The sequence below is a fragment of the Podarcis tiliguerta genome, assembly GCF_965153285.1.
Source record: "Podarcis tiliguerta genome assembly, chromosome: 7".
In the NCBI taxonomy this organism is placed as follows: Eukaryota; Metazoa; Chordata; class Lepidosauria; order Squamata; family Lacertidae; genus Podarcis; species Podarcis tiliguerta.
This window is the reverse complement of record NC_139540.1, coordinates 64947621-64971567: the sequence shown is the minus strand read 5'-3', so window position 1 is coordinate 64971567 and position 23947 is coordinate 64947621. Positions and strand designations below refer to the sequence as shown.

At 43.5% G+C, this 23947-nt stretch overlaps 1 protein-coding gene across 1 annotated transcript in view; it reads left to right on the top strand.

Annotated features, from left to right (window-relative positions):
* LOC310682048 (uncharacterized protein) overlaps positions 1–23733 on the top strand; it is a 32021-nt gene extending 8288 nt beyond the window's left edge. Inside the window, exons 8-16 of the mRNA XM_083450293.1 lie at positions 1074–1469; positions 14295–14468; positions 14957–15070; positions 15854–16096; positions 16714–16848; positions 17039–17156; positions 18428–18570; positions 18796–18963; positions 21718–23733. Coding sequence (XP_083306419.1) covers positions 1074–1469; positions 14295–14468; positions 14957–15070; positions 15854–16096; positions 16714–16848; positions 17039–17156; positions 18428–18570; positions 18796–18963; positions 21718–22122 — 1896 coding nt within the window. The 3' untranslated portion in view covers positions 22123–23733. The remainder of the gene's footprint in view (positions 1–1073; positions 1470–14294; positions 14469–14956; positions 15071–15853; positions 16097–16713; positions 16849–17038; positions 17157–18427; positions 18571–18795; positions 18964–21717) is intronic.
* Positions 23734–23947: the final 214 nt, after the last annotated feature.

Below are 23947 nucleotides of genomic sequence, written 5' to 3'. Positions count from 1 at the left end.
AGACAGAGGGCCTTCTCAGTAGTGGCACCCACCCTGTGGAACACCCTCTCTTCAGATGTGAAGGAAATAAGCAGCTATCCTATCTTTAAACGACATCTGAAGGCTGCCCTGTTTAGGGAAGTTTTTAATATTTAATGCTGTATTGTTTTGAACACTTGATTGGGGGCCGCCCAGAGTGGCTGGAATGGGCAGAGTATAAATAATAAATTATTATTATATTCGAATCCACATGGTGGGGTGAGCTCCCGTTGCTTTGTCTCAGCTCCTGCCAACCTAGGAGTTTGAACGCATACCAGTGCTGCAGCGGGAAGGTAAACAGTGTTTCTGTGCACTCTGGTTTCCATCACAGTGTCTCGTTGTGCCAGAAGCGCTTTAGTCCTGCTGGCCACATGACCCGGAAAGCTGTCTGGAGACAAACACCGGCTCCCTCGGCCTGAAAGCAGATACGAGCACTACACCCCATAGCCAAATTCAACTGGAATTAACAGTCCAGAAGTCCTTTACCCCTTTACCTTTACCATCTTTGTATGGGGCTGCAACAAGGGGACTTATTAACAACCATATTCTTGATTACTCTGCAACTTCTGTCTGATAGGTGGGACAGAGGGGCACCACACCCTTGGCACAAAGGAGGTTTGGACTGTTATGTTTACAGTGCAATTTCATAGAATCCCATTGTTCTCCTTGGGACTGTATGCCCTGGGAAATGTGTATAGGATTAGTACACTTTTCAGTGACCCAGAATGTGCCCATTGTGTCTTTTAAAACAGAAGTTAAATCAAGGACTATAAAGCAGAGACAATACATGCTGCTGAACTTAAGGATTCTCCTCTCCTCATTTGTGAAAACATTTCCACAGATATTTTTTTAAAGAAACCACCATTTTCACAGACAAATTTAATGGTTTTCCAAAACATTTTGGGGGGGGAGGTTGTAAACAATATTGGAGCTTTTAGACATACTGTATTCTTTGCCTACGCTTTAATAAATAAACATTTGTCTTTCTCTTTTTCCCACGTCTTTTTCTGGGGGCAGATATTTAATTGGCATTGATTATTATTTTTACTTGACAGGTTGAAAAGGAACTCACCTATGCAAAATTTCAAGAATGGACCAGTTCGAAAAACATGCAAAAGCAAAAGATAGACATTTATGTGCCGAAGTTCGAGCTGGAAGAAACTTATGAGCTCAACAAAGTTTTGGTAGCTTTAGGAATGACAGATGTGTTCACACGAGGAAAGGCTGATTTGTCCGGCATGTCAGGAAGCAAAAACCTGTTTGTGTCCAATGCCATTCATAAATCTTATGTCGTGGTCAATGAAGAAGGCACAGAGGCAGCAGCTGCCACTGGGGTGGGCTTTTCTACCACAAGCATGCTAAGTGAAGTCATAGTTAATCGCAACTTCATTTTCCTTATAAAAAACCGCCATACCCAGAGCGTCCTATTTATGGGCAGGTATGATTCACCTTAACAGGTGCTTAAATGATCACATGCATGCCCTTTGCATTTGTTGCAAGCCCAGGGTGTTAGAAATGCCGAAACAAAAATCATATATTCTACTTTCTGTTTAGCTAATATTTCCGGGTTTTCATCTCCTAAAAAAAGTACAAATACCTAAGATGGACCTCTTTCAGCTTATGTAGGCAGACTCACTTTAATGTACAACATGGGGCTTTAAACAGAGGAAATGGGGAGAGGGAGATAAGGAGGGAGCAGCCCCGCTTCAAAAAATAAAAATAAAACACATATCTAAAAACCAAAAGAGAAGAATCTCAAAGTGTCGAAGAAGGAAAAACGAAACCCAAAGCAACAATCTAAATAAAGTGAGCTATTCAAAATATTTGGTTTTGTTGTGTGATTCCGGGTCCTTAATGAGTGGTGAGGTGTACAGAAATCCAATGCTACCTACAGATTATTTTCAGTGCTGATTCTTTAATGTTTGCAGAAATGGTTTTCAATGGAAGCATACACCAAAAATATGCCAATTCCCTCTCAATGTTCCTCACTTTAAGATCTGTCTCCCAGAGCCAATGCTTTCACACATCTATTTTCACACGACTTTTCAAATATAGTGAGGGACTGTAGCACACACTGAACCATAAGCCACTGTGAGGAAAAAGAAGTCATCTTGATCTTCTGAAGCCATGTAGGTTTTGATTCCTTTACTTGGATTATTGTTGCATGGTCAGGATTTTTCTTCTCTTAAATACGGAGGTCCTGGACCCTGTGGAGACCCTTTGCTTCTCAGTCCTCATATTGCTGGTGTTTAAACGAATGCAGAAACCACAGGGGATCTCAAAAGGGAACCAAGAGGGAAGAATGAGCTGTTTAGACTACTGTGCCCAGATTTCAAGTCCAGAAATGGATATTTTCTTGAGATTCTGTTTTGTGAGGGAGGAAAGGGAGAGCATTAGTGGAAAATATCCCTGAACTGAGTCCCAGTTCAACTGATGGGGTGGATTAATTGCTTGAGTTGGAATGCCTCATGATTTGGTTTTAAAAGAGGCATGCCAAATTCCCCCTCCTTAATCCCGTGATACAAAGTCAATTTACAGAGTGACCTGCCCCACTGACAGTATCAAATATATTTTGCCAGCATTGAAAATTACGCAAGGGGATACTCTTGAGAAGAGTCTGGAACAGAGAAGGGGAAATCTACGAATCTTTCAGTCCTCCTTCATAGTCCTCAAAAGAGGACCAAAATTCCTCTTACAAAGTTGGGTGGTTTCTTTAGTGCTGAAAGCTCCAAAGAATTTACAACTTCCAGGTTTAAGTGTCACTCCTGCCAATTGTTGCAAGCTCTTTTAAGTTGCTTTTTCAAAGGAGGTGCCTCTCATTGGCTGTCACAAGAACAGGTTTCCCTTAGAGCCTCAAACCATGATTCATCGTAAACATGCAAAGTGCTTTGCAGTGCATTTCACCCTTCCCTAAGCTAAAAGCTGATGCAGCCCAAAAACGTTTGGCTTGCGGGGCACTGTGCCGAGTGCTCCCTGAAATCTGAGGTCAACCCTGCTGTGCAGCATGACCCACAGTAAAGCATAAAGGTAAAGGTAAAGGGACCCCTGACCATTAGGTCCAGTCGTGGCCGACTCTGGGATTGCAGCGCTCATCTCGCTTTATTGGCCGAGGCAGCTGGCGTACAGCTTCCAGGTCATGTGGCCAGCATGACTAAGCTGCTTCTGGCGAACCAGAGCAGTGCACGGGAACGCCGTTTACCTTCCTGCCAGAGCAGTACCTATTTGTCTACTTGCATTTTGACGTGCTTTCGAACTGCTAGGTTGGCAGGAGCAGGGACCGAGCAACGGGAGCTCACCGCATCGCGGGGATTCGAACCGCCGACCTTCTGATCGGCAAGTCCTAGGCTCTGTGGTTTAACTCACAGTGCCACCCGCGTCCCTACAGTAAAGCATAAGCCAGCTCAAATTCTCCCCCATCCCTGCACAATTCGAAAGGATAAAATCTGAAACAAACAAAAGCATCTGAAATCTTTCCAAATCTGGGATCTTGTTTAAAATCGTTTTTATTGGTTTTAGACAAGAGGAATATTAAACAAGAAAGAGACCAATGAAAAAGCCATAAATAAACGATATCAGGTTTTGTGTAAAATTACTGAATGAGTGAACACACTGGAGGGAAAGGGAAGGGGGATCACCTAGAACTTGGTGAGGAAATAAAGCCTGCTTAGTGTACATACTGGAGTTGGTGCTGGAGGAGACTCTTGAGAGTCTTATGGACTGCAAGAAGACCAAACCTCTCCATTCTGAAGGAAATCAGCTCTGAGTGCTCACTGGGAGGACAGATCGTGAAGCTGAGGCTCCAATACTTTGGCCACCTCATGAGAAGAGAAGACTCCCTGGAAAAGACCCTGATGCTGGGAAAGATGGAGGGCACAAGGAGAAGGGGACGACGGAGGACGAGATGGTTGGACAGTGTTCTCGAAGCTACCAGCATGAGTTTGACCAAACTGTGGGAGGCAGTGGAAGACAGGAGTGCCTGGCGTGCTCTGGTCCATGGGGTCACGAAGAGTCGGACACGACCAAACGACTAAACAACAACAACAAAAGTGTATATACAGTACTCTCTCCAGAAAGAGGACTGTTTGGCACATGTTGCCTGCCAATTCATTAATAAACAAGATGAAGGAGAACCAAGCCACTTCAAGCTTGTTAGGCTTGGCCAGTCCAAAGCCCCATTTGCACTACACATTTTAAAGCAGTACCACTTTAAACAATCATGGCTTCCCCCAAAGACTCCTGGGAACATTCTGAGACCCCTATTTGCCTCACAGAGCTACAAATCTCAAAGTTCCCTGGGAATTCTGCAAGCTTTGGAGAAGAGAAGGGACAAATTCCTTGCCCCAAAATTAGTGTAACCTTTGTAGGGCAGGTGAATGTAGCAAAACGTCTGATGATAGCTTAAAGATAAGGCTGCAAAAAGGTCTTCTTTCTCCAAATAAAATAAAAATCTTGCTGTCGCCTCAGACAGTGGCTTGGCAGCTCACAGCATGCCTGGTAAGCAATGGGAGGGATAATAATCAGATTATTGGAGGGCAAACCTATCTCAATATCTGCTGGGATGAGCAGTTTAGGATGCAGTTTAGGGTGCGGTCCGCCCCAGGTGTCATCCCTTAGGGCTGTGACATCGCTGCCCCACCCCCTGGGACGCTCATCACAGGCGGCTCACCCCTGAGATGCGCACCCCCTGGGACGCTCGCCCTGCCCCTGGGATGCTAGCCCCGCCCCCACAGATGGCTAGCCACACCCCCAGGTGCACGGGAACTCCTGCAGGGCTCCCCATGCTGCGGATAGCAGCCTGCCGCCCGGCGCGTAAGACGCCCTGAAGCAGAGCGCCCCACGCGCCGGGCAGACATCGGCCAGCCCCACAAGCTCGGGGGACAGCGGGGAGGCGCAGTGCCGCCATACCGCTGTTCCCCGACCTGGTTTGTTAGAAACAGGTTGTGCTGAAATAATAACTGAGAATAACGAGAGCGGGATTTCTTCCCTATTTGTGGTTTCTAGAATGACTGCTCCCTGCTTAAAACAGGGGGCGCCCTTTGCGTGGATGCGCGCAGCCCCTAGATCTGGAGGAGCTCCATCAGCATAGGCATGGCTTTTGCCTGGAGGTCTCTGCCTACCTCAGTCAGTTGTCCAATCCCACCTGGGGGAAGCGTTGCCAAGGAGACCAGGCCAGGTAGGGGAGGGACTACCTGCCCACACAATAGAGGGAGGAGCTTACCTGGGAATCCTCACTTGGCTCCAGAGCTTCTCCCACCCTACCCACCCTCAGTTAATGTCTTATTTTGCAGGTTAACTTTTCTTCACAGGTTTTCCAGGTTAACTTTTCTTCACAGGTATGTGGGCGCTGCTACGTTAAGGTCGCTGTTAAAGGGCCGGAAAGGAATTTCCCTGCATTGGCAGGTTTCGCCTTTCCCGTAGCAAAACGTCGCAACTTTGGAGGTATCAGGCCTTGGGCGGAATCCTTTAGTCCATCTTCCTCTTTGCGGTGGCGATACCAGGGTTCCCGTTAAAGGGGTTTCTGAAGGGAGGCTTTGACCGTACGCCGGAAGGTCGTCACTGCTCTCCCCTGCGGAGGCGGCGTAACGGGGGCGGCTATCTCTGCTTGAACATATGTTCTCCAGAGCCGGCCCATTCCCCCCCCCCCCACACACACAGTGGATAACCCTGATGCTCCCTAGGTCCCCGGCTGGGGACTGGGGAGGGAGAACGCCCAATGCCTGAGCCAAGGTCTACCCACATTTGAAATTTAATAAAGTTGTGGCCAATTTAATCCCATAGCACGTTGTCTTGAGTCGTTATTCCACATGACGGGGGGACCGCTCGGGATCTGGGGACTCCACCTGTCCACGCAAGGGAAACTAGTATGCTTCCTCATGAGAGAGAGGCTGCTTATTTGACCGGTCACCTGGACTGAAGGAGGATTCCTGAATGGCAGCCAGGGAGTGACCATTGGAATGTTTCGCCTTTTGAGTGCACCGGGAGGCTGGTACAGCTCCTGGGAGGCGGGCGACGTTCCAACAATTTAAGTTATAATTAGAAAAATCTTAATACAGTGCTACCTCAGGTTACATACGCTTCAGGTTACATACACTTCAGGTTACAGACTCCGCTAACCCAGAAATAGTGCTTCAGGTTAAGAACTTTGCTTCAGGATGAGAACAGAAATCATGCTCCAGCGGTGCAGTGGCAGCAGGAGGTCCCATTAGCTAAAGTGGTGCTTCAGGTTAAGAACAGTTTCAGGTTAAGAACGGACCTCCGGAACGAATTAAGTACTTAACCTGAGGTACCACTGTAATTATTCATAAAGGAAACAGTTTATAAGAAGTTAATAAGGAGGCCAGATACAGGATAAAGGGAGTTTTTTATTTCATTGTTTGTCTTGTTGTATGTTATGCTCACTGTATGTTATGTTCACGTTTAATGAGGGTGGATTGTGTATTGGGGTAGGTGGTGGGTTTATGTTATGTTGTAAATAAAATTCCAATAAAAATTATTTTAAAGAGAGAGAGAGAGAAAGAGGAACTTGCAGCACAATGCATGAACCACATGGAACTTGAAGGAGTTTAAAAGGTCGTAGTTAGGTTTTCTTCAGTTTCCTGTTGATTTGGCCCATCATCAGATTGAGAAACAGTGAAGAGTTCAAAAGTAGCAGGGGTCAGCGAAAAGAGAAAAGGATTGAGGCATATCAGCTGAGTTCTTGGTGGGCGTTTGCTTCCTGCTGAAGTAGCGTCTCTTTGCATCCTATGTGATCTGCTGATGTATTTGTAAATAAAGCAATTTCACAAATTTCCACTGTTGCAACATCTAATAAAAGCAGAACTTCTCCCCCACTTATTTATTTTATTTATAAATTTATATACTGCCCTTCATTCAAGGGTCACTTGGGGGTTTATAGTTTAAAAACACACACAAAATCATAACTTAATAATAAACAAAACAATAACCCACCCCCCTCAGAGCACACAGTTTAAAAGGCTATAGATTGTTTAAATAGCCAAAGGCCTGGCAGAAGAGGAATGTTTTTGCCTAAAGATATGTAATGAAGGTGCCAGGTGAGTCTCACCTGGGAAAATGAGGAGCATTTGCAAATGATGATGATGATGATGATGATGATGATAGCAAACTAGGTCCATAGTGAAAATTGAATATTGACTGGTTCTCTCCATGCAAGCTCCCGACAGTTTTAAAAAAGAACGGATCAGTCACACACTCAGTGAATCAACTCTGAGAAATCAAAATTAAATCTTATTCACACAACACGTAGGTTTCTGAAGCAGCATAGAGGCAGCTCCCACGAAGCCACACCTACAGAAATATTTGCTCAGGATTAGGAATGAGGTTTTGGTACGTAAATCCTGCCTTTCTGTGTATGTATGAATCACAGAAAGCCGCTCAGAAAGGATATTAACAACATTGCGTGTGCATACTTTTAGTGCTGAGGTGTTCAAAGTGAAAGTCAACCGGGCTCTGTCATGTTTCTTACAGATGAAAGGTGTGTTATATATGGAATGGAATGTGTCTTTGATGCCTGCTTGTTACCTAGCAACAAGGGAACAAACACTCTTCACATGAAAATCTGACTCTAAGAACCACTGAAGCACATGTCAAATTACAGTATCATACCCAGATTTGAAACTCATAAAGATCGGGTTTGACTGATTGGCAGGTGTGTCAACTCTAGCTGGTTGAAGGTGCCTTGGGTCCCTCAGTATTTGATTTAAGCGGGCTGGACCCCCTCAATCTTTTTTTAAAAATAATTTTTTATTAGATTTTCCACAGTGATAACACAAACCACAAAGCAAAATGATACACAAAAAACAGAAAATGAAAAAGAAAAAAGAAGAAACAAAAAAAGGGAGGAAACAATAAACAGATAAACAATAACAAAAAACTTAATTCTTCACAAATCCAACCTTTTAAACATCTTGGTTGACTTCCTCAAATCCCTCCCTTCTGAGTTTCCTTGTAACAGCTTTCCAATATCATTATTAAACTAAAACAATTTCCGATTATAATCCATCTTATTCACTTTTCTGAACATTCTAAATCCCATTTATTTAATTATAACTTAATTTAATCCTAGGCCTATTTGTTTCTTTCAAGTAATTTCTAATTTTTTATATTACAATATTTATTCAAATAGTCCTTGAATTTCCTCCAGTCCTCTTGAAACTCCTCTTCTTTCTGGTCGCGGATTCTTCCAGTCAGGTCAGCTAGCTCCTAAAAGTCCATCATCTTCATCTGCCAATCTTCCACTGTTGGCAGTTCTTGTGTTTTCCGATTTTTAGCAAGTAATATTCGGGCGGCCGTTGTGGCACACAAAAATAATTTAACATCTTTCTGGACCCCCTCAATCTTGAGGCAGCCCAGAGTGCATCATGCACACAACGTCATGGGTGCTATGCATAACACAGGTCACAGGTCCTCCAGAGCGCTCCGCCTCCTCCATCCCATGCGGACCATGTGTGTGATGTGCGATGGGCCCCCTCAATCTTGGGGACAACTTGGCACCTCTGTCGAATGGATATTTGGGGGGCTTACCTCTGCAGGATTTATATCAGAAGTCAGGTAGGGTAGAGCTGCTAAGCTAGCTTCTCAGCAGGAGGTGATTTCTGTTTCCTGGGAGAGGGGAAGCAGGAAAGGGAGGTGGTAGGTGGCGAGGAGGCCAGCACAGAACAAACACACTGACAGAGACAGCCCAATGCTACAGCTGTACCAGCTTTGCCCCTCCCCTTCCCATGAAGACGCAGAGACTCACCTGTTGGGAGGTCAGGTGAGCGCCGCCATCCCATCAAACTGCCTGCTACTGACTAGCCTTCAAAACATGTCCCACTCAGTCCATGGATTTCTCTCTTTAGTATGTCTGATTTATTTTCAGATTTCATAAGATCATAAAGAAGGCTGATTGCCGAAGAATTGATGCTTTTGAATTACAGTGGTACCTCGGGTTAAGAACTTAATTCGTTCTGCAGGTCTGTTCTTAACCTGAAACGGTTCTTAACCTGAAGCACCACATTAGCTAATGGAGCCTCCGGCTGCCGCTGCACAATTTCTATTCTCATCCTGAAGCAAAGTTCTTAACCCGAGGTACTATTTCTGGTTTAGCGGAGTCTGTAACCTGAAGCGTATGGAACCTGAAGTGTATGTAACCCGAGGTACCACTGTATGGTGCTAGAGGAGACTCTTGAGAGTCTCATGGACTACAAGAAGATCAAGCCTATCCATTCTGAAGGAAATCAGCTCTGAGTGCTCACTGGAAGGACAGATCGTGAAGCTGAGGCTCCAGTACTTTGGCCACCTAATGAGAAGAGTAGACTCCCTGGAAAAGACCCTGATGTTGGGAAAGATGGAGGGCACAAGGAGAAGGGGACAACAGAGGACGAGATTGTTGGACAGTGTTCTCGAAGCTACGAACATGAGTTTGACTAAACTGCGGGAGGTAGTAGAAGACAGGAGTGCCTGGCGTGCTCTGGTCCATGGGGTCACGAAGAGTCGGACACAATTGAATGACTAAACAACAATGACCTGTGAGAAATGTTCATATTTGTTGCATGTATCAACATATCCATGTGTATTTGAGGACTGCCTTCTCAATATTTAATAGGTGACAAATTCAAGAGATTTTCCACATTTCACAGAGGGGAAAAACTGCTTTGAAAGCTCTTGCTCAAAGACCCGGTGATACATTGTGTATCAGCCCCACAGCATAGCAGCAGGAAAACACTGATATTTCTATGACAGTGATGTCATGCTTGCATTCTTTTTTTTTTTTTTTAAGGTCACCGACTCTTGCCTAAGATGCTTCAATCATTCCATAGGATCACAGCCTTAGGGCAAATATATATTGCATCACACCTACTGAGGAAAGTTTCACTGGGAGTGGTGAGAAATCCTATATAATCAGCCTGACCTGCACTTAGAGTTACACTTGGGTGAAGAGAGTGCCTGCTTTAACAGCTGGATTAAACAAGGTATGTAAAACTACAATTCTCATCTTCTCTCTGTTTTTGCTGAGGTTTATGCATGTCTTAAGATCAATCTGTGTCAGAGACAGAGTTTACAATCGAATACGGTGCATATTTATCTGGAAGTAAACCCCATAGAGTTCAAAGAGACTTACTCCCAAGTAACTATGCTTAAGATTGCGGCAGTTCAACAGGGAACTTTCATAAAAACCACATCAAAATGTGATCTGTTAGAGATGAATTTGACTTAGAACTCAGGACTAGATCTAATGAGATTACATTACAGCAGGGGAGAGTTAAGTGGTGTTAATATTAGGAGAAAGTTCTTGATGGTAAGAGTGATTTGACAAGGGAACCAATGGCACAGAGCTTTCCCTCCATGAGCCTTTTTAATATTTGGTGGAAGCCGCCCAGAGTGGCTGGGGAAAGCCAGCCAGATGGGTGGAGTATAAATAAATTATTATTATTATTATTATTATTATTATTATTATTATTATTATTATTATTATTATGTAGAGGGTGTATGGTCCAGTTTCAGTCAGAAAAAGGCAGCAAGCCAAAGGTAACCTGCCTTTAGAAAGAGAAGAGAGAAAATATATTATACAATTGGGACCTTCAGCACAATGTACTCACTGACTTCTCCAATCATGTCTTCCTCCATACTTTTCCTCCTTCTGCCTCTCACCTGGGTCTCCTCCCAGATAGTGAATATTCCATGCCCACTGAGCAATCTCAGTCCACGTTGGGATGTTTTGGGATTCCTACACCTTTAGGGATTTCCACTAAATAAGCTTTGCACTTCTGCAAGCTGGGGTTTTCTGCCAAGCCTGCTAGTACTTATCTCTTGTGTGTGGATGGTGTTTCATTTTGTTCTGGGTAAGGTTTCATAGATACCTCAGAACTTTGGGATTATGAAGCCTCTGAGCCCAGAGTCCTGAAGAAATGAACACACAGAGAGATCTAGGTGCATAGGCTTCCCCCACTCAGAGGTCCACACATGGATCATAGAATCATGAGAGTTGGAAGGCACCCAAGAGTTGGAAGGCATCTAGTCCAACCCCCTGGGTTTTGGGGTTCAGGGTGAGGGGGTCATATAGGAAAGTGGCCTTATACTGAGTCAGTATTGCCTACGCTGACTGGCAGAAGCTCTCAAGGGTTTCAGGGCAGAAATCATATAATTGCAGAGTTGGAAGCAGCCACGAGCATCATCTAGTCCAATCCCCTTCAATGCAGGAATATTTTGCCTACGTGGGACTCAAACCCACGACTCTGAGATTAAGAGTCTCATGCTTGACTGAGCCCTGAGTCTCATGCTCTTCCCAGCCCTGCCTGGAGACTGTGGGGATTGAACCTGTGTCCTAATCCATGCAAAGCAGATGCTGTACCACTGAGCCACACCCTAAACCTCATACAACCTCAGAAGCAGGGCCAACTGCACGTGGGCCTCCTTCATGCCATTAGCCTATGACAGGGCTATTCCCACAACCATCTTACAAGACTTAACCTGTGAAAGGTTGGGCAGAGTGCAATACAGTACATAGCTAGCTTAGTTGGGTGGAACTGAACTGTGAATGGCAAGACCTGTTGTTAGAAAACTATAAGGAGCATGAGAGGCAAATCTAGACCTGACAGGACAAGAACAAGATGCTTCAAATAGATAGATAAGCCATGAAACAAAGGAATCTGCCAAGCACTATGGATGGCAACACTTCTTCCAAAGCGGCCCAGCCCAAAATTCTCCAGGGCAAATTCTGCTGAGAGCTTGGGACAACCTCTCTGGTGTGCCTGAGCTAAGAGTTTGTCAAGGAAGGAATAGTGGCAAGCTGCCTGGTGTTTACAAAAGTGCTAGGTTCATGAAGACATATGTCCCAAGATGATTAAAGCTAGGAAATGCTATCTTACGTTAACAGGAAGTATGTGGTTTGCTTGACATATTCATACAAAGAACAGGATACAGTTTCCTGTGGGCTATGGTCAGAGGCAGATTTAGGGGAGCACGACTGATTCGGTCACAAAGGGTGCACTCTCAAGGGCATTGCAGCAGGCGCCACAACTATGATGCATAACGGAAGGCGAGAGGCAGGCAGGTGCTGGATTTTGGCATTGTACAGGGTGCCCCTGAGATTTGAGACCCCAAGGTCTGCCACTGCTGTGATTTCCTATCCCTGTGGCACAATTGCATACCCTGCCTCACAATCAGAGAAACATACATGGTGAGTAACCCCATCATCCTAGTCGTGATGGCCTTCTTCTGACCCCACTGTCTAAGGCAGTCTGCATCTGTACACTAGTTGTGGGAATCGGAGGAGTGCTATTGCACTCAGGTGCTGTCAGGAACATAGCCCCACTAGAGCACAGCGGAAGAGTCAGCCTCAGAAATTGAGCTAAACGAGCAAGGGTCTGACTTTGCAGAGGAGAGCTGTGTGTAAGAGTTTAGAAAGGACAGCCCGGCCCTCCTCATTCTCAGGGAAGAAGCTATTAGCTACCAAGGAGAGGAAGAGTTGGAAGTCGGCCTGAGCATTGCCAGGCAACTAGCAGATAAGCCAGAGTCTGAGGCTGTGTCTTCTGGGAGTGAGGAGGAGACGGACTAACCATTCAGTCCCTATACTAGGAGGTGGAAGAAGCTCAGAGAACGACGTAAGGGAAGGAGAAGAAAGGAGAGATTTTGGCGTTCTTCCTGTGAGCCAGTGTGGTGTAGTCTCGGTAAGAGCGGTAGTCTCGTAATCTAGTGAACCGGGTTCGCGTCTCCACTCCTCCACATGCAGCTGCTAGGTGACCTTGGGCTAGTCATAGTTCTTTGAAGACTCTCAGCCTCACTCACCTCACAGAGTGTTTGTTGTGGGGGAGGAAGGGAAAGGAGAATGTTAGCTGCTTTGAGACTCCTTCGGGTAGTGATAAAGCGGGATATCAAATCCAAACTCTTCTTGTTGTTGTTGTTGGGAGAGAGATGGTGAGTCAGACTGAGCAACTACTGTTAATGAGAGCATCCAGGAGGCCGTGCTCTGAATGTGTGTTTTTCTTGTAAATAAACTTGCATAAAACCGATGGAGAGTTGTTACTGCTTCTAAAACTGCTTGCACGCCAGAGATCATTACAGCTGCTGCTTGTGGGCTTCCCATAGGCACCTGGCTGGCTACTGTGAGAAAAGGATGTGGGACTAAGCTGGCAGGCCCAGAGGAACTCTAGAAATATCACCACTGTCTGGAAAGCATGGTCCTACCCTGAAACCTGACTTGAATGAGGAAAAGGAAGGGCCATCATTGAAAGGAGAATGTGTACCCAGTTGTTCAGGTAGACGACTGAGAATAATAATGGCATGAGCTTCCATTTATTATGCAGGAAAAGAACTGTGCCCTGGGGTTTTAAAAGTTTTTGAAACACTGGTCCATCTCTTCTTGCAGAGAGAATATGAACTTTCTAGCCAATGTGTATTTTTCTCACCAAGATGGAATATTGGTAGGGTCATGATAGGATTGCCATATTTCAAACAGTGAAAATCCAGACAGATAAATTGTTGAGCTTTTTTTGGAGGGGGGAGTTGTTGAGCTTAATTTGTTTGCATTTTTGAGCAAAGTTGTTGAGCTATTTTGGAGACTTTGCAAAAGAAGGCGTTTTAGACCTTTTTTAAAGGAAAAGTGTCAAAAACGACACTGCCGACATGGGTTGCCATATGTTAGGATTTTCCAGGACATTTCTGTGATTTCTGCCTGGACACTGCTTCCAAATGCAGTATTCCAGATATGTCTGGGAAATATCTGCATATCCAGGTAGGGTTAAAATTCTGGGGAGCCACTGCCAGCATAGAGTACATAATACTGTGCTAGAGGGGTTCTATATTCTTAGCACTTGCTTGTGTAAACAGTCCGTCACCAAGTCATGTGGCAACAGCCCTTGACAAAATGTGCAGAAACATCTGGAATGCATTGTTCAAGTTGCATCCACATATATGATGTAATTAAGAACTGAACAGATAAATGAACTATTTGCGACTCTCCTAAACCGAAAGCTTGGTCTTTTTAATTTCTTAAGTCAGGATCAATGTGCCATAATGAAAGACTTTTGGCAGACAAAAGACTTCAAACCACATTACTAGTATCTACTGCTACAAAACTAACACAAGACAAGCAGGAAGACAGTTTCTGTGGTCCAAATGACTGATGGCTTTTTCCGGACTGCTTATCTTTCAGGCCAGTTGCCTGATCATCAAAAGCTTCCAGAATTTCTTCAGTAGGAAAGAGGCATGCACAACGGTCCCTGGTGAACATGCAAACAGTTTTAAAGCTTATTTTCTCTCTCTCTAACTAGGTTTAAATAGCAATGGAGGAACTGAGTACAGCCAATGGTGGTTTTGCCATTGATTTTTTCAAACACGTGTGCAAGGCTCAAAGCAACAAAAACATCCTATTCTCACCATGGAGCATCTCGTCTGTTATGGCCACACTGTACCTTGGGGCTAAAGGCCATACTGCAGAGCAGATAGCAGAGGTAAGCTTTGTGCTATTAATTTTGCGGGGAACTAATTAAACCATAGTGTTTACAGAAATGCACATTCTAGGCTAAGGTCTGCTTTAAAATCCATATATTAGTGAAACAATACAGAAAGATGCTTTATATTAAGAAAATTGCTTTACAATTTTGTGTATATTCGGCAAACGGCATACAAGAATGGGTATAATGGAAGAAAGTCATACAAAAATTCTGGGGAATTTTCAGGCGAACCCTTTGTTTAAAAATGCAAACCAATACAGAAATTTGAACAGCTTAATTTGGAAAAAAGGAGACAATTGGAGATAGATAAAGCTGAGACATCTTTAGCTTTTGGGAGGGTTTACTATGGTGAACATCAACTAACGTTTATAAATCAACTTACAAACCACGGTTAATGAGTGCAATTGTAAGCACATGACTTTATATGCCTCACGTAACAACTTCTTATTGCTTATGTTTTTCTTTGGGTTTGTTTTAAATTGCAGGTGCTTCACTTTAACAAATCTGGGAGAAGTGAAATTGCCCATGCTACGAGACACCCACGAGTGTACTCCAAAATGGAGGAGCTGTTGAATAACCCCTGCATCGCTGTTCGGAAGGTAATTTTTGGAAAAACCAAAGTTCATCTCAGACGAATGTATGCAGGCCAGGTTTTTTGTTTGTTTTTAAAAACAGACTTTGGTGTTAACTTCTTTTCCAGCCTACTTTGTCCTAGTTCACTTGGCGATTTGGAAAGAATGTCCTAGTTCATACAAAGTTTTAGCTTTAAAAAAAACCAACACTTTAAACCATCAAGTATGTGGACAAGCACAGAGAGAATAGTTATCACTATTACGTGACAGAGCAACCATGACACATCTCCCCTCCCTTTAAAAATACCCTGCAATGTACATTTATTGGCAATTGAGTTACATGCAGCTTGAATATATGGGTGTTTACTGGCAAGCAAGATTGTAAGAATTTACTCCCAGCTAAGTGTGCAAACGCGGTGGTGCTGTGGGTAAAACCTCAGCGCCTAGGACTTGCCGATCGCATGGTCGGCGGTTCAAATCCCCGCGGCAGGGTGCGCTCCCGTCGTTCGGTCCCAGCGCCTGCCAACCTAGCAGTTCGAAAGCACTCTTAAGTAGATAAATAGGGACCGCTTTCTAGCGGGAAGGTAAACGGCGTTTCCGTGTGCTGCGCTGGCCCGCCAGATGCAGCTTGTCACGCTGGCCACGTGACCCGGAAGTGTCTTCGGACAGCGCTGGCCCCCGGCCTCTTGAGTGAGATGGGCGCACAAGCCTAGAGTCTGTCAAGACTGGCCCGTACGGGCAGGGGTACCTTTACCTTTACCTTTAAGTGTGCATAGTCTCTTTTAACAACACTGCTTTGTTACTTGACAGAAATCTGGATGTCTTAGAATCAACAGAAATATAAGCTGCAATAAAAGAACAGTGGAACTTAAGCATATATTCCCATTTACATCCATTGCAATGAATATGACTTGGGCATGCTTAAGTCTCTCCGGATGTATCTTGTCATGGAGAAACCTAGATATGGGTATCTGGGTATGCTTTTCTGGGATATATTCCAAGGGAAATAACTGGCACAGACCACACCCCAGTTCCACGTGGAAACTTAAAAAGGTATTAACCTCCCCAGACAAACTTTGGAGAATTGTTCGCTTTATCTTGTAGCTAACAAGGAAAATATTAAGAGCCTTCACACAAGTGGAGCTGTTTGCATGTTAACACCCTATTCCAGCAGTGGTTCCTTATTGCATCTGTTGTGGAGACAGGAGAATCTATCAATTTTGGTTTCCGTTTTTTTCTAATTTTTGATAAAGTTCTCCACACTTTTGAATCTGTTTGGGATTTTCATGAGTCCGCCTCATCGATATTCTCCTCATACATCTTTTTAGATGTAGTTTTGCCTCTCACATACTTTTTTTGCAAGCAATTTCCCCTCACAGAATGCATCTGATATTATTTTTTACTAATATCTGCATTTTTGGCAAATTTACCGCTGCTATGAACACTTCTTTGGTTGGAGAAATGCATAGCAAAATCCAGAGAAGTGTGAATTTCAAATTCTGACCACAGGAAAAGAAAGGGAAAGGAGGCAAGATGGGTTGACAATGCGGGTTAACATAAATGTGTGGTCTAAGGGGGATAAGTGAGAGGTAATGGGGGGACAAAACAAACTGCAATAAGAAGTAATGGCTGTATGTGGGACTAATCAATGTTGCAATTCTCTGTTTAAGCCCCCTCCTGAAACATCAAGCAACATACATTCAAGATTCCTGGAACTTAGTCAAGAAATCAGCAAACCTACAAAGCATTTTCTGCTTCGAAGCGTCAACCAGCTATATGCAGACAAATTGGTGCCTCTCCAAAAAGTGAGTGGAGCCTGTAGATGTGACCCTGGAATCAGAGTTGAGAATTTAATAAAAACATGGAATAACTGCCTATTACAACAATAGGAGTGTATTCAAAATTTTAATTTGCTTCTGTGGGTGTAGGATGATCTTAGTAACTTTTGTTTCACCCTCGTTGGCGTGGCCTTAAGCGTATTGCTTTACCTTTAAGGAATTCATATTGTCCATGAAGAAATACTATAATGCAGATCCACAAACAGTAAACTTTCAAGAAGCTGCAGAAGAAGTCAGAAAAGAGATCAATTCTTGGGTTGAACAGCAGACAGAAGGTGAGCTCAAAATGGTTGCTCCTCATAATTGGGAACTGCTAAATATGTGTTATGATGAAATTCAGATTGGAAGGTGTCGAGGAAGTCTTCTAGCAATGTAAATATACCAGGGAATAAGAAGGGGGGGGGGAATCTTCTTTATACTGCTGGTGAAACTGCCATTGCACTCTGCCACCCTTGCCTCAGCCAAGCAGTTTTACAGAGCCACCAAGCTGCCACCTGTTCGCATAAGCCAGTGGTGGAATGGTGGCTCCATTTAAGTGCTCCCCCGTCCCGGCTGAGAGATCCCTGACCCCACTCCTGCTTGCATGCGAGTAAGAGTGGGATTGGGGCTGCTCAGCTGTGAAGCACGAAGCCCATATAGTCCAGCAGAACAGCACTCTCCCATTTGTGTTCTTGCTGGGTTTTTTAAAATCTGGAGTTAGTATATAGTCAACATGACTAGAAGCCACGGATAGCTTTTTCCTCCACAAAGCTGTCTAATCCCCATTCAAAGCTATCTCCAGTGACTAGGGATGGAGAAACAATTTCTTCCAATTCGTATTTAAAGAAAACCCCACTTAAATTTGCACTTCTCAAAACAATAGGTAAACCAAAACATACCCATCCTTCAAAATCCACACGTCTCTGAATTTTGCAGGGCAGTTCGCCAGCCAAGTAATTATTGTTATTATTTATTGATTCATATACCAGTCACTTGCCAAAAAGGCTTCTAAGTGGTTTACAAGTATAAAGCCAATTACAAAACTATATCCACTAGTAATTAATAAAACAATTCAAGTACGTACAAATATGAATATATGTACAGTAGTACCTTGGGTTACATACGCTTCAGGTTACAGACTCCGCTAACCCGGAAATAATACCTCAGGTTAAGAACTTTGCTTCAGGATGAGAACTGAAATCGTGTTCCAGTGGTGCGGCAGCAGCAGGAGACCCCATTAGCTAAAGTGGTGCTTCAGGTTAAGAACAGTTTCAGGTTAAGAACGGACTTCCGGAACGAATTAAGTACTTAACCCAAGGTACCACTGTACATAAAAACACATATATTAGTGAAATAGAAAATGTGTTCTTGTAGTGGGAAATGTTGTGCAAAAATGTGTATATTTAGCAAAGCATTAGAAAGATAGGTTGGGGCACGTCCACAGAAAGTTTTAAGGTAAAGTCACATTTCTTGTTATCTAAAAAAAAGCCTACACTTTTTCAGATGTGTACAGCTCACAAAACATATGATGACTTCTTTCTCTCTCCTATTTCTTCTCCCAAACAAGGTAAAATACAGAATCTGTTGAATGAAGGGTCTATCGATTCGCTTACAGAGCTGATCTTGGTAAATGCACTGTACTTCAGAGGAAACTGGGCAAAGCCATTTAAGAAACAAGACACAACACAGCAGCCCTTCAGACTTAACAAGGTAAATAATTTCATACTGCTGAATAAAAAAAGGCAATAAGGCACTTCAAGCTACTATAGTCCATCGCCATGCCTATGATGGTATCATGTACCTTGTTCTGCACTGTGAAGTAATGTAAGGGAGAGAAATCTCTTCTCCAAATAGCATACATAAAATGCATTTTCCCCCGGTTCCCCCATGAAGTTTAAGGCTCATGGACATGAAAGCATATTTGTCATATTGCAGCGAACAAGTAAGCCGGTGAAGATGATGTTCCAGCATGGTAACTTCAATTGGAACTACATAAAAGAAGTGAAGACTCAGATTCTTGAGCTCCAATATGTCAACAATGACCTCAGCATGTTTATACTCCTCCCTGATGACATCACAGATGACACCACTGGCCTGGAAATGGTAAAGAAAAGAAGCACTATTTAGAATATTTTAAAAGGGGGGTTGTCCGTTGTTTTTTATTCCAGTTATTCACTGTGCATGTGTAGACAGGGCTTCTTTTGGCATATTTTGTAGAAAAATGACTGAATTGTTTAGGATATAGAAAGATATGGATTTGGAACTCTGTCTCGATTAAAAATGACCCTTGATGTATTGAAAATCCATTTCTAGTTGCGTCTCGAGGCCCCAAGATCCACCCCCAAAACAAATACCCAAGGACACTTATATTAGTTTAAGTTTTTGGGCAAAATTTTTGGCCACAACTTTATTGAAATACAATCACGTGAGTGGTATTGGCTTAGGTATTGACTCCCCACTATAACTGACTCCACCTCTCAGGGTGATCGTTCAATGGGATAAACCAAACGAGGGAGCTAGGTCGATGTGGACCAACCTAAGCTCACCCCGGGGTTCCTGTGGTCCTGGCATGGCCCTAGCCCCTCAAGCAGACTTTGGACGAGATCCAGGACCCCCAGATTCCTTTAACGGAATACCCAGTTCCTGGAGGGGCAGGTGATGGCCACACCTCCCCTCCCCACAATCCAACTGAGCCAATGCCTAACCGCCACCTTACAAGTTGTGACGCTTTGCTAAGGGGTAGGCGAAAACCAAATGGCTAAAGCCAATCTGCCAAATGGAAAAATTCCTACCCAGCCCCTGTTCCAAAACAGGCAACCCAAACCAAAGCAAGGCCAAGCGACTCTACCTAAACTAGGGAGGGTGGGCGGGTGTTCAACAGTGCGAAGCAAGTGCCCCTCCTTGCATCACACTGCTGTTTTTAAAGCCCCTGGGATCACGCCACCCACTGGCTATTGGCTAAAATCGCCTTGTGTGATCCCAGGGGAATGGCCAGGACTTCTTGCTCCTTCCCCCCATTTTAACCCTATCAGGTGAGCTCTTGGGTCCTGCGCGCAACCAGGACCCTCTGTTATGAGGATCCCATTTATACAAAACCCTAGAACATTGAGAGAAAAAGCTTGCCTTTCCGAAGGTTTTGCAAATGAGTGTGTTTTCATAACATCCAAGCAACATTTCTACATATCTAAAGGTGATGGGTAGATATGGGTGTTGCACGCTGATTTCTCAACAGACGTTTGTGTGTTTGGCCCAAGAATACAGATTTTGTGTAATCATTTCAGCAGCCAGTGTGGCGTGGAGAAAGTTGAAAGGGAAACCTCCACCCATATTACTTGGACCTGGGGGATCCAACGAATCATAATGCTGCAAGATTTGGGAGAGACATCAGGAACACATGAAAAACTTCCCTAGAGAGGGCTGCCTTCAGATGTCTTCTAAAAGTCAGATAGTTGTTTATTTCCTTGACATCTGATGGGAGGGTGTTCCACAGGGTGGGTGCCACCACCGAGAAGGCCCTCTGCCTGGTTCCCTGTAGCTTCACTTCTTCCAATGAGGGAACCTCCAGAAGGTCCTCAGAGCTGGACCTCAGTGTCCAGGCTGAATGATGGGGGTGGAGATGCTTCTTCAGGTATACTGGGCCGAGGCCATTTAGGGCTTTAAAGGTCAGCACCAACACTTTGAATTGTGCTCGGAAACATACTGGGAGCCAATGTAGTTTTTCAGGACTGGTGTTATATGGTCTCAGCTTTAAAAGATGTTTGAATTAATTCATGGGAGATAAGGCAACCAGTAGCTACTAACCATGCTAGTTATGCACCACCACCACATTTGGAGGCACTATTCCCATTGAAAACAAGTTGTTGGGAATTACAGGTGGGCGGGGTGCTGTTGAGCTCATTTGCTACTTTCAGGTTCCCCATAGACATTTGATTAGCCACTGTGAGAACAGGATTCTAGACTAGATGGGCTCTGCTTAGGTTCTTGTAGTGAAGTGGATACAGTACCTGTCTTGAACTTAGGAGTTCAAGTTCAAATCCCTAATCAGAAAGCTACGATCCCCAGATCAATGCCTCTACCTACGGAAGTGTGTGAAGTTTAAAGGGTCTTTGCAGATTATCCCATTGTACTGCATACAGCTCTCCAGCCAAGCTCTTTCCCCTTCTTAATGCAAAAGCTCTTTGCTTCTTCAAATTATCTTGAGCAACTATACTAAAATGCCACTCCTTGGCATTATGACTTATACAGTGGTACCTCGGTTTTTTAACATCTGCGTTGACAAATGTTTTGGTTTCTGAACGCCGTAAACCTGGAAGTAAATGCTCTGGTTTTCAGACACTTTTCGGAAGTCAAACATGCCCCATGTCTTCCGTTTTGATTTTTCCCTATTGAGTTTTCCGTTTTGAGGCTTCTGAATTGAGTTTTCGGTTTTCGAACAGATTATGTTCGAAAACTGAGGTACCACTGTATTCAGTTGGGCTTGTTCAAGTGTTAGCCTCTCATCTGAATTAGTCATATCCTGCTTTAATAACCCCATAGATATTTGTAGATGAAAATCCTGTTCCGTTTCACCTCTTTCTTTCATTCTTTTTGCTGACACGTATTTTTCATCTTGTGATATACTGTGTTGACTGTTGAAAACTTTTGACATTGCACTCAGTGCTAGAAGAATGCATTGCATCATAGCTGTAAACTAGCTTGGACTTCCAGAAATAATAATACTTGCAGTGTTTTGCTGTTCATCAGTCAGTTTAGTGTATATTCCCCAAAACAACATTCAAACGCAGCTGTACATTTAATTTAGCAAACCTGGATAACTTTTCCAATTTACTGATCGTTTGATTTTCTTTGTGTCTGCAGCTAGAAAATAAATTGACTTATGAAGCCTTATCCAAGTGGACAAGCCCAGAAGAAATGGAAGAAATTGAAGCAAATGTGTATCTTCCTAGGACCCAGTTAGAAGATCACTATGAGTTAAAGGCAGCTTTGACCAGCATGGGGATAACAGACGCCTTCACTGTAGGCCAAGCCAATTTCACCGGAATGTCTGAAAAAAGCAACCTGATTTTGTCCCAAGTTTTCCACAAGTGCTTTGTTGACATTAACGAAGAGGGCACAGAGGCTGCTGCTTCGACAGGTGCTACTATAGATGGGCGAAGTACCGGGGGGGCGACTTTGTTTGCAGCTGACCACCCTTTCCTCTTTTTCATCCGGCATAACGAAACCAAAAGCATCCTCTTCTGGGGTAGATTCTGTTGCCCTTAAAGTATTTCAGCTTTCGACATGACTGGAAGAATCCGCGACCAGAAAGAGGAGGAAACACAAGAGGACTGGAAGAAATTTAAAGAATATTTAGTGAGATACTGTAATATAAGCTAATTAGGAAATCCCTAGAAGTAACAGATTAGGCTAAGGGATAGAAAAAGATTAATAATAAAGATTATTATGGATGGCAATTGGAAGTAAGGTTAAGAAGTTTGTAATGAAAGAAGATACTGATGTTATAAATATGAAATTGGGAACCGCTAAATATGTAATAGGATGAAATCCAGATTGGAGGGTGTCGAGGAAGTCTTTTAGCAATGTAAATACACCAGGGAATAAAAAGAAGAAAATCTTTTATTTTATGGGTTTTTATTATTGTTGTCAAGTTTTTATGTTGTGTCAAATGTAATGTTTTTCTTTTGTGTTTTTGTCTATGTGTTATAAGAGAAAACTAATAAATTTTGGGGGGGAGGAATTAAAGTATTTCAGCTTTCTCTTAGCAAACAGGAAGGATCTTGCGGCAGCAGGAATGTGGCACAATAGAGGCACTGTTTTTCAAAGTTACGTCTAAATATGGTGTTCTCGCCTGTCTTTCCTTTTTGCTTGCAGGGGGAGTGCTTATGGCCACAGCTGACATGTGCTCAGCAAGAAGTCAACTCACTCTCAAATCATGCATAAATAGTCTCTAGGGTTCTTGAGTTTTTTGCTATGTCTCTTTCTAAATTGCATTGTTTGGTATACACAGGGTGTATGCAATCCTTTTCAACAATAGACTTGCTGACGGGAGAAAAACAAAAACTAGTCCGTGGCTGTCAGTGGGCCTGCACCCTAGTAATTATATATATTTAAAACTTATTTTATTAAATTTGTATACCACTTTCCATCTAAAGATCTCAGGGCGGTTCATAGCATAAAAATACAAAATAAAAGAACACAAAGCATAGGAGCCAACTCATTGGGGTCGAGGGGTCTTCAGCCCCCCAATAAAATATATGAGGGGGCTGCCCCCCCCCAAGTTAAAGAGCATTGCCATTCAAATGGTGTACATCATGTGATATGTGGGGCAGGGCTTACCTGCCCCCCAATATTTTATTCAAGTTGGCACCCATGACACAAGGTACATAATAAAAACAAAAACAAAACCCTTTCCTAAAAACATATTTAACTTGGGACTCAGCTACATTAGTAAAGAAACAACAATTTGAATGTTCTATAAACATGCAACACCAGGTGACGCCAGAGAGCAGGAAATTTTTATACACGATTTTCCATAGTCCCCCCCCCCCATTTTGTTATAACTATCTAATTTCTGACTTATTTATAGCATCCCCCCCCGCCCCCGTGTAGATCCACCCATGTTATGGGATATTAATCAGCTAAACACCTGGTTGAAGAGGAATGTTTTCACCCCGTGCCTAAAAGTGTACAAAGAAGATTTATTGCATTGCATTCATGTATAAATGTTGCATTAAATATCATAAATGTAGGGTTGTAATTTATATTGTGCATGGTGATCACGTGTCATTTTTTCCCATGTTGCAATGTGTGTGTGTAAATATATAGAGAAACAGAATGTGTGATATAGCAAATAAAATTAATTTTACTACACCATCAGGAATGCAGAATGTTTCATTTCTGGTAGACGCGGGAATTGAAACAAAATGGTGGATCCGAATGGCAGGTTGGTACTGGAGATGGGCCTTGCCACTTTTCAGCTAAGTCGCGCCTGAAAGGAGGATGGGGTAGAAGAGGGAGATGAAACCACAACACACCAATGAAAACTGCAACCCTCCTCTTCCCCTCTTTTCAGTTCAGCTCTTAGGAA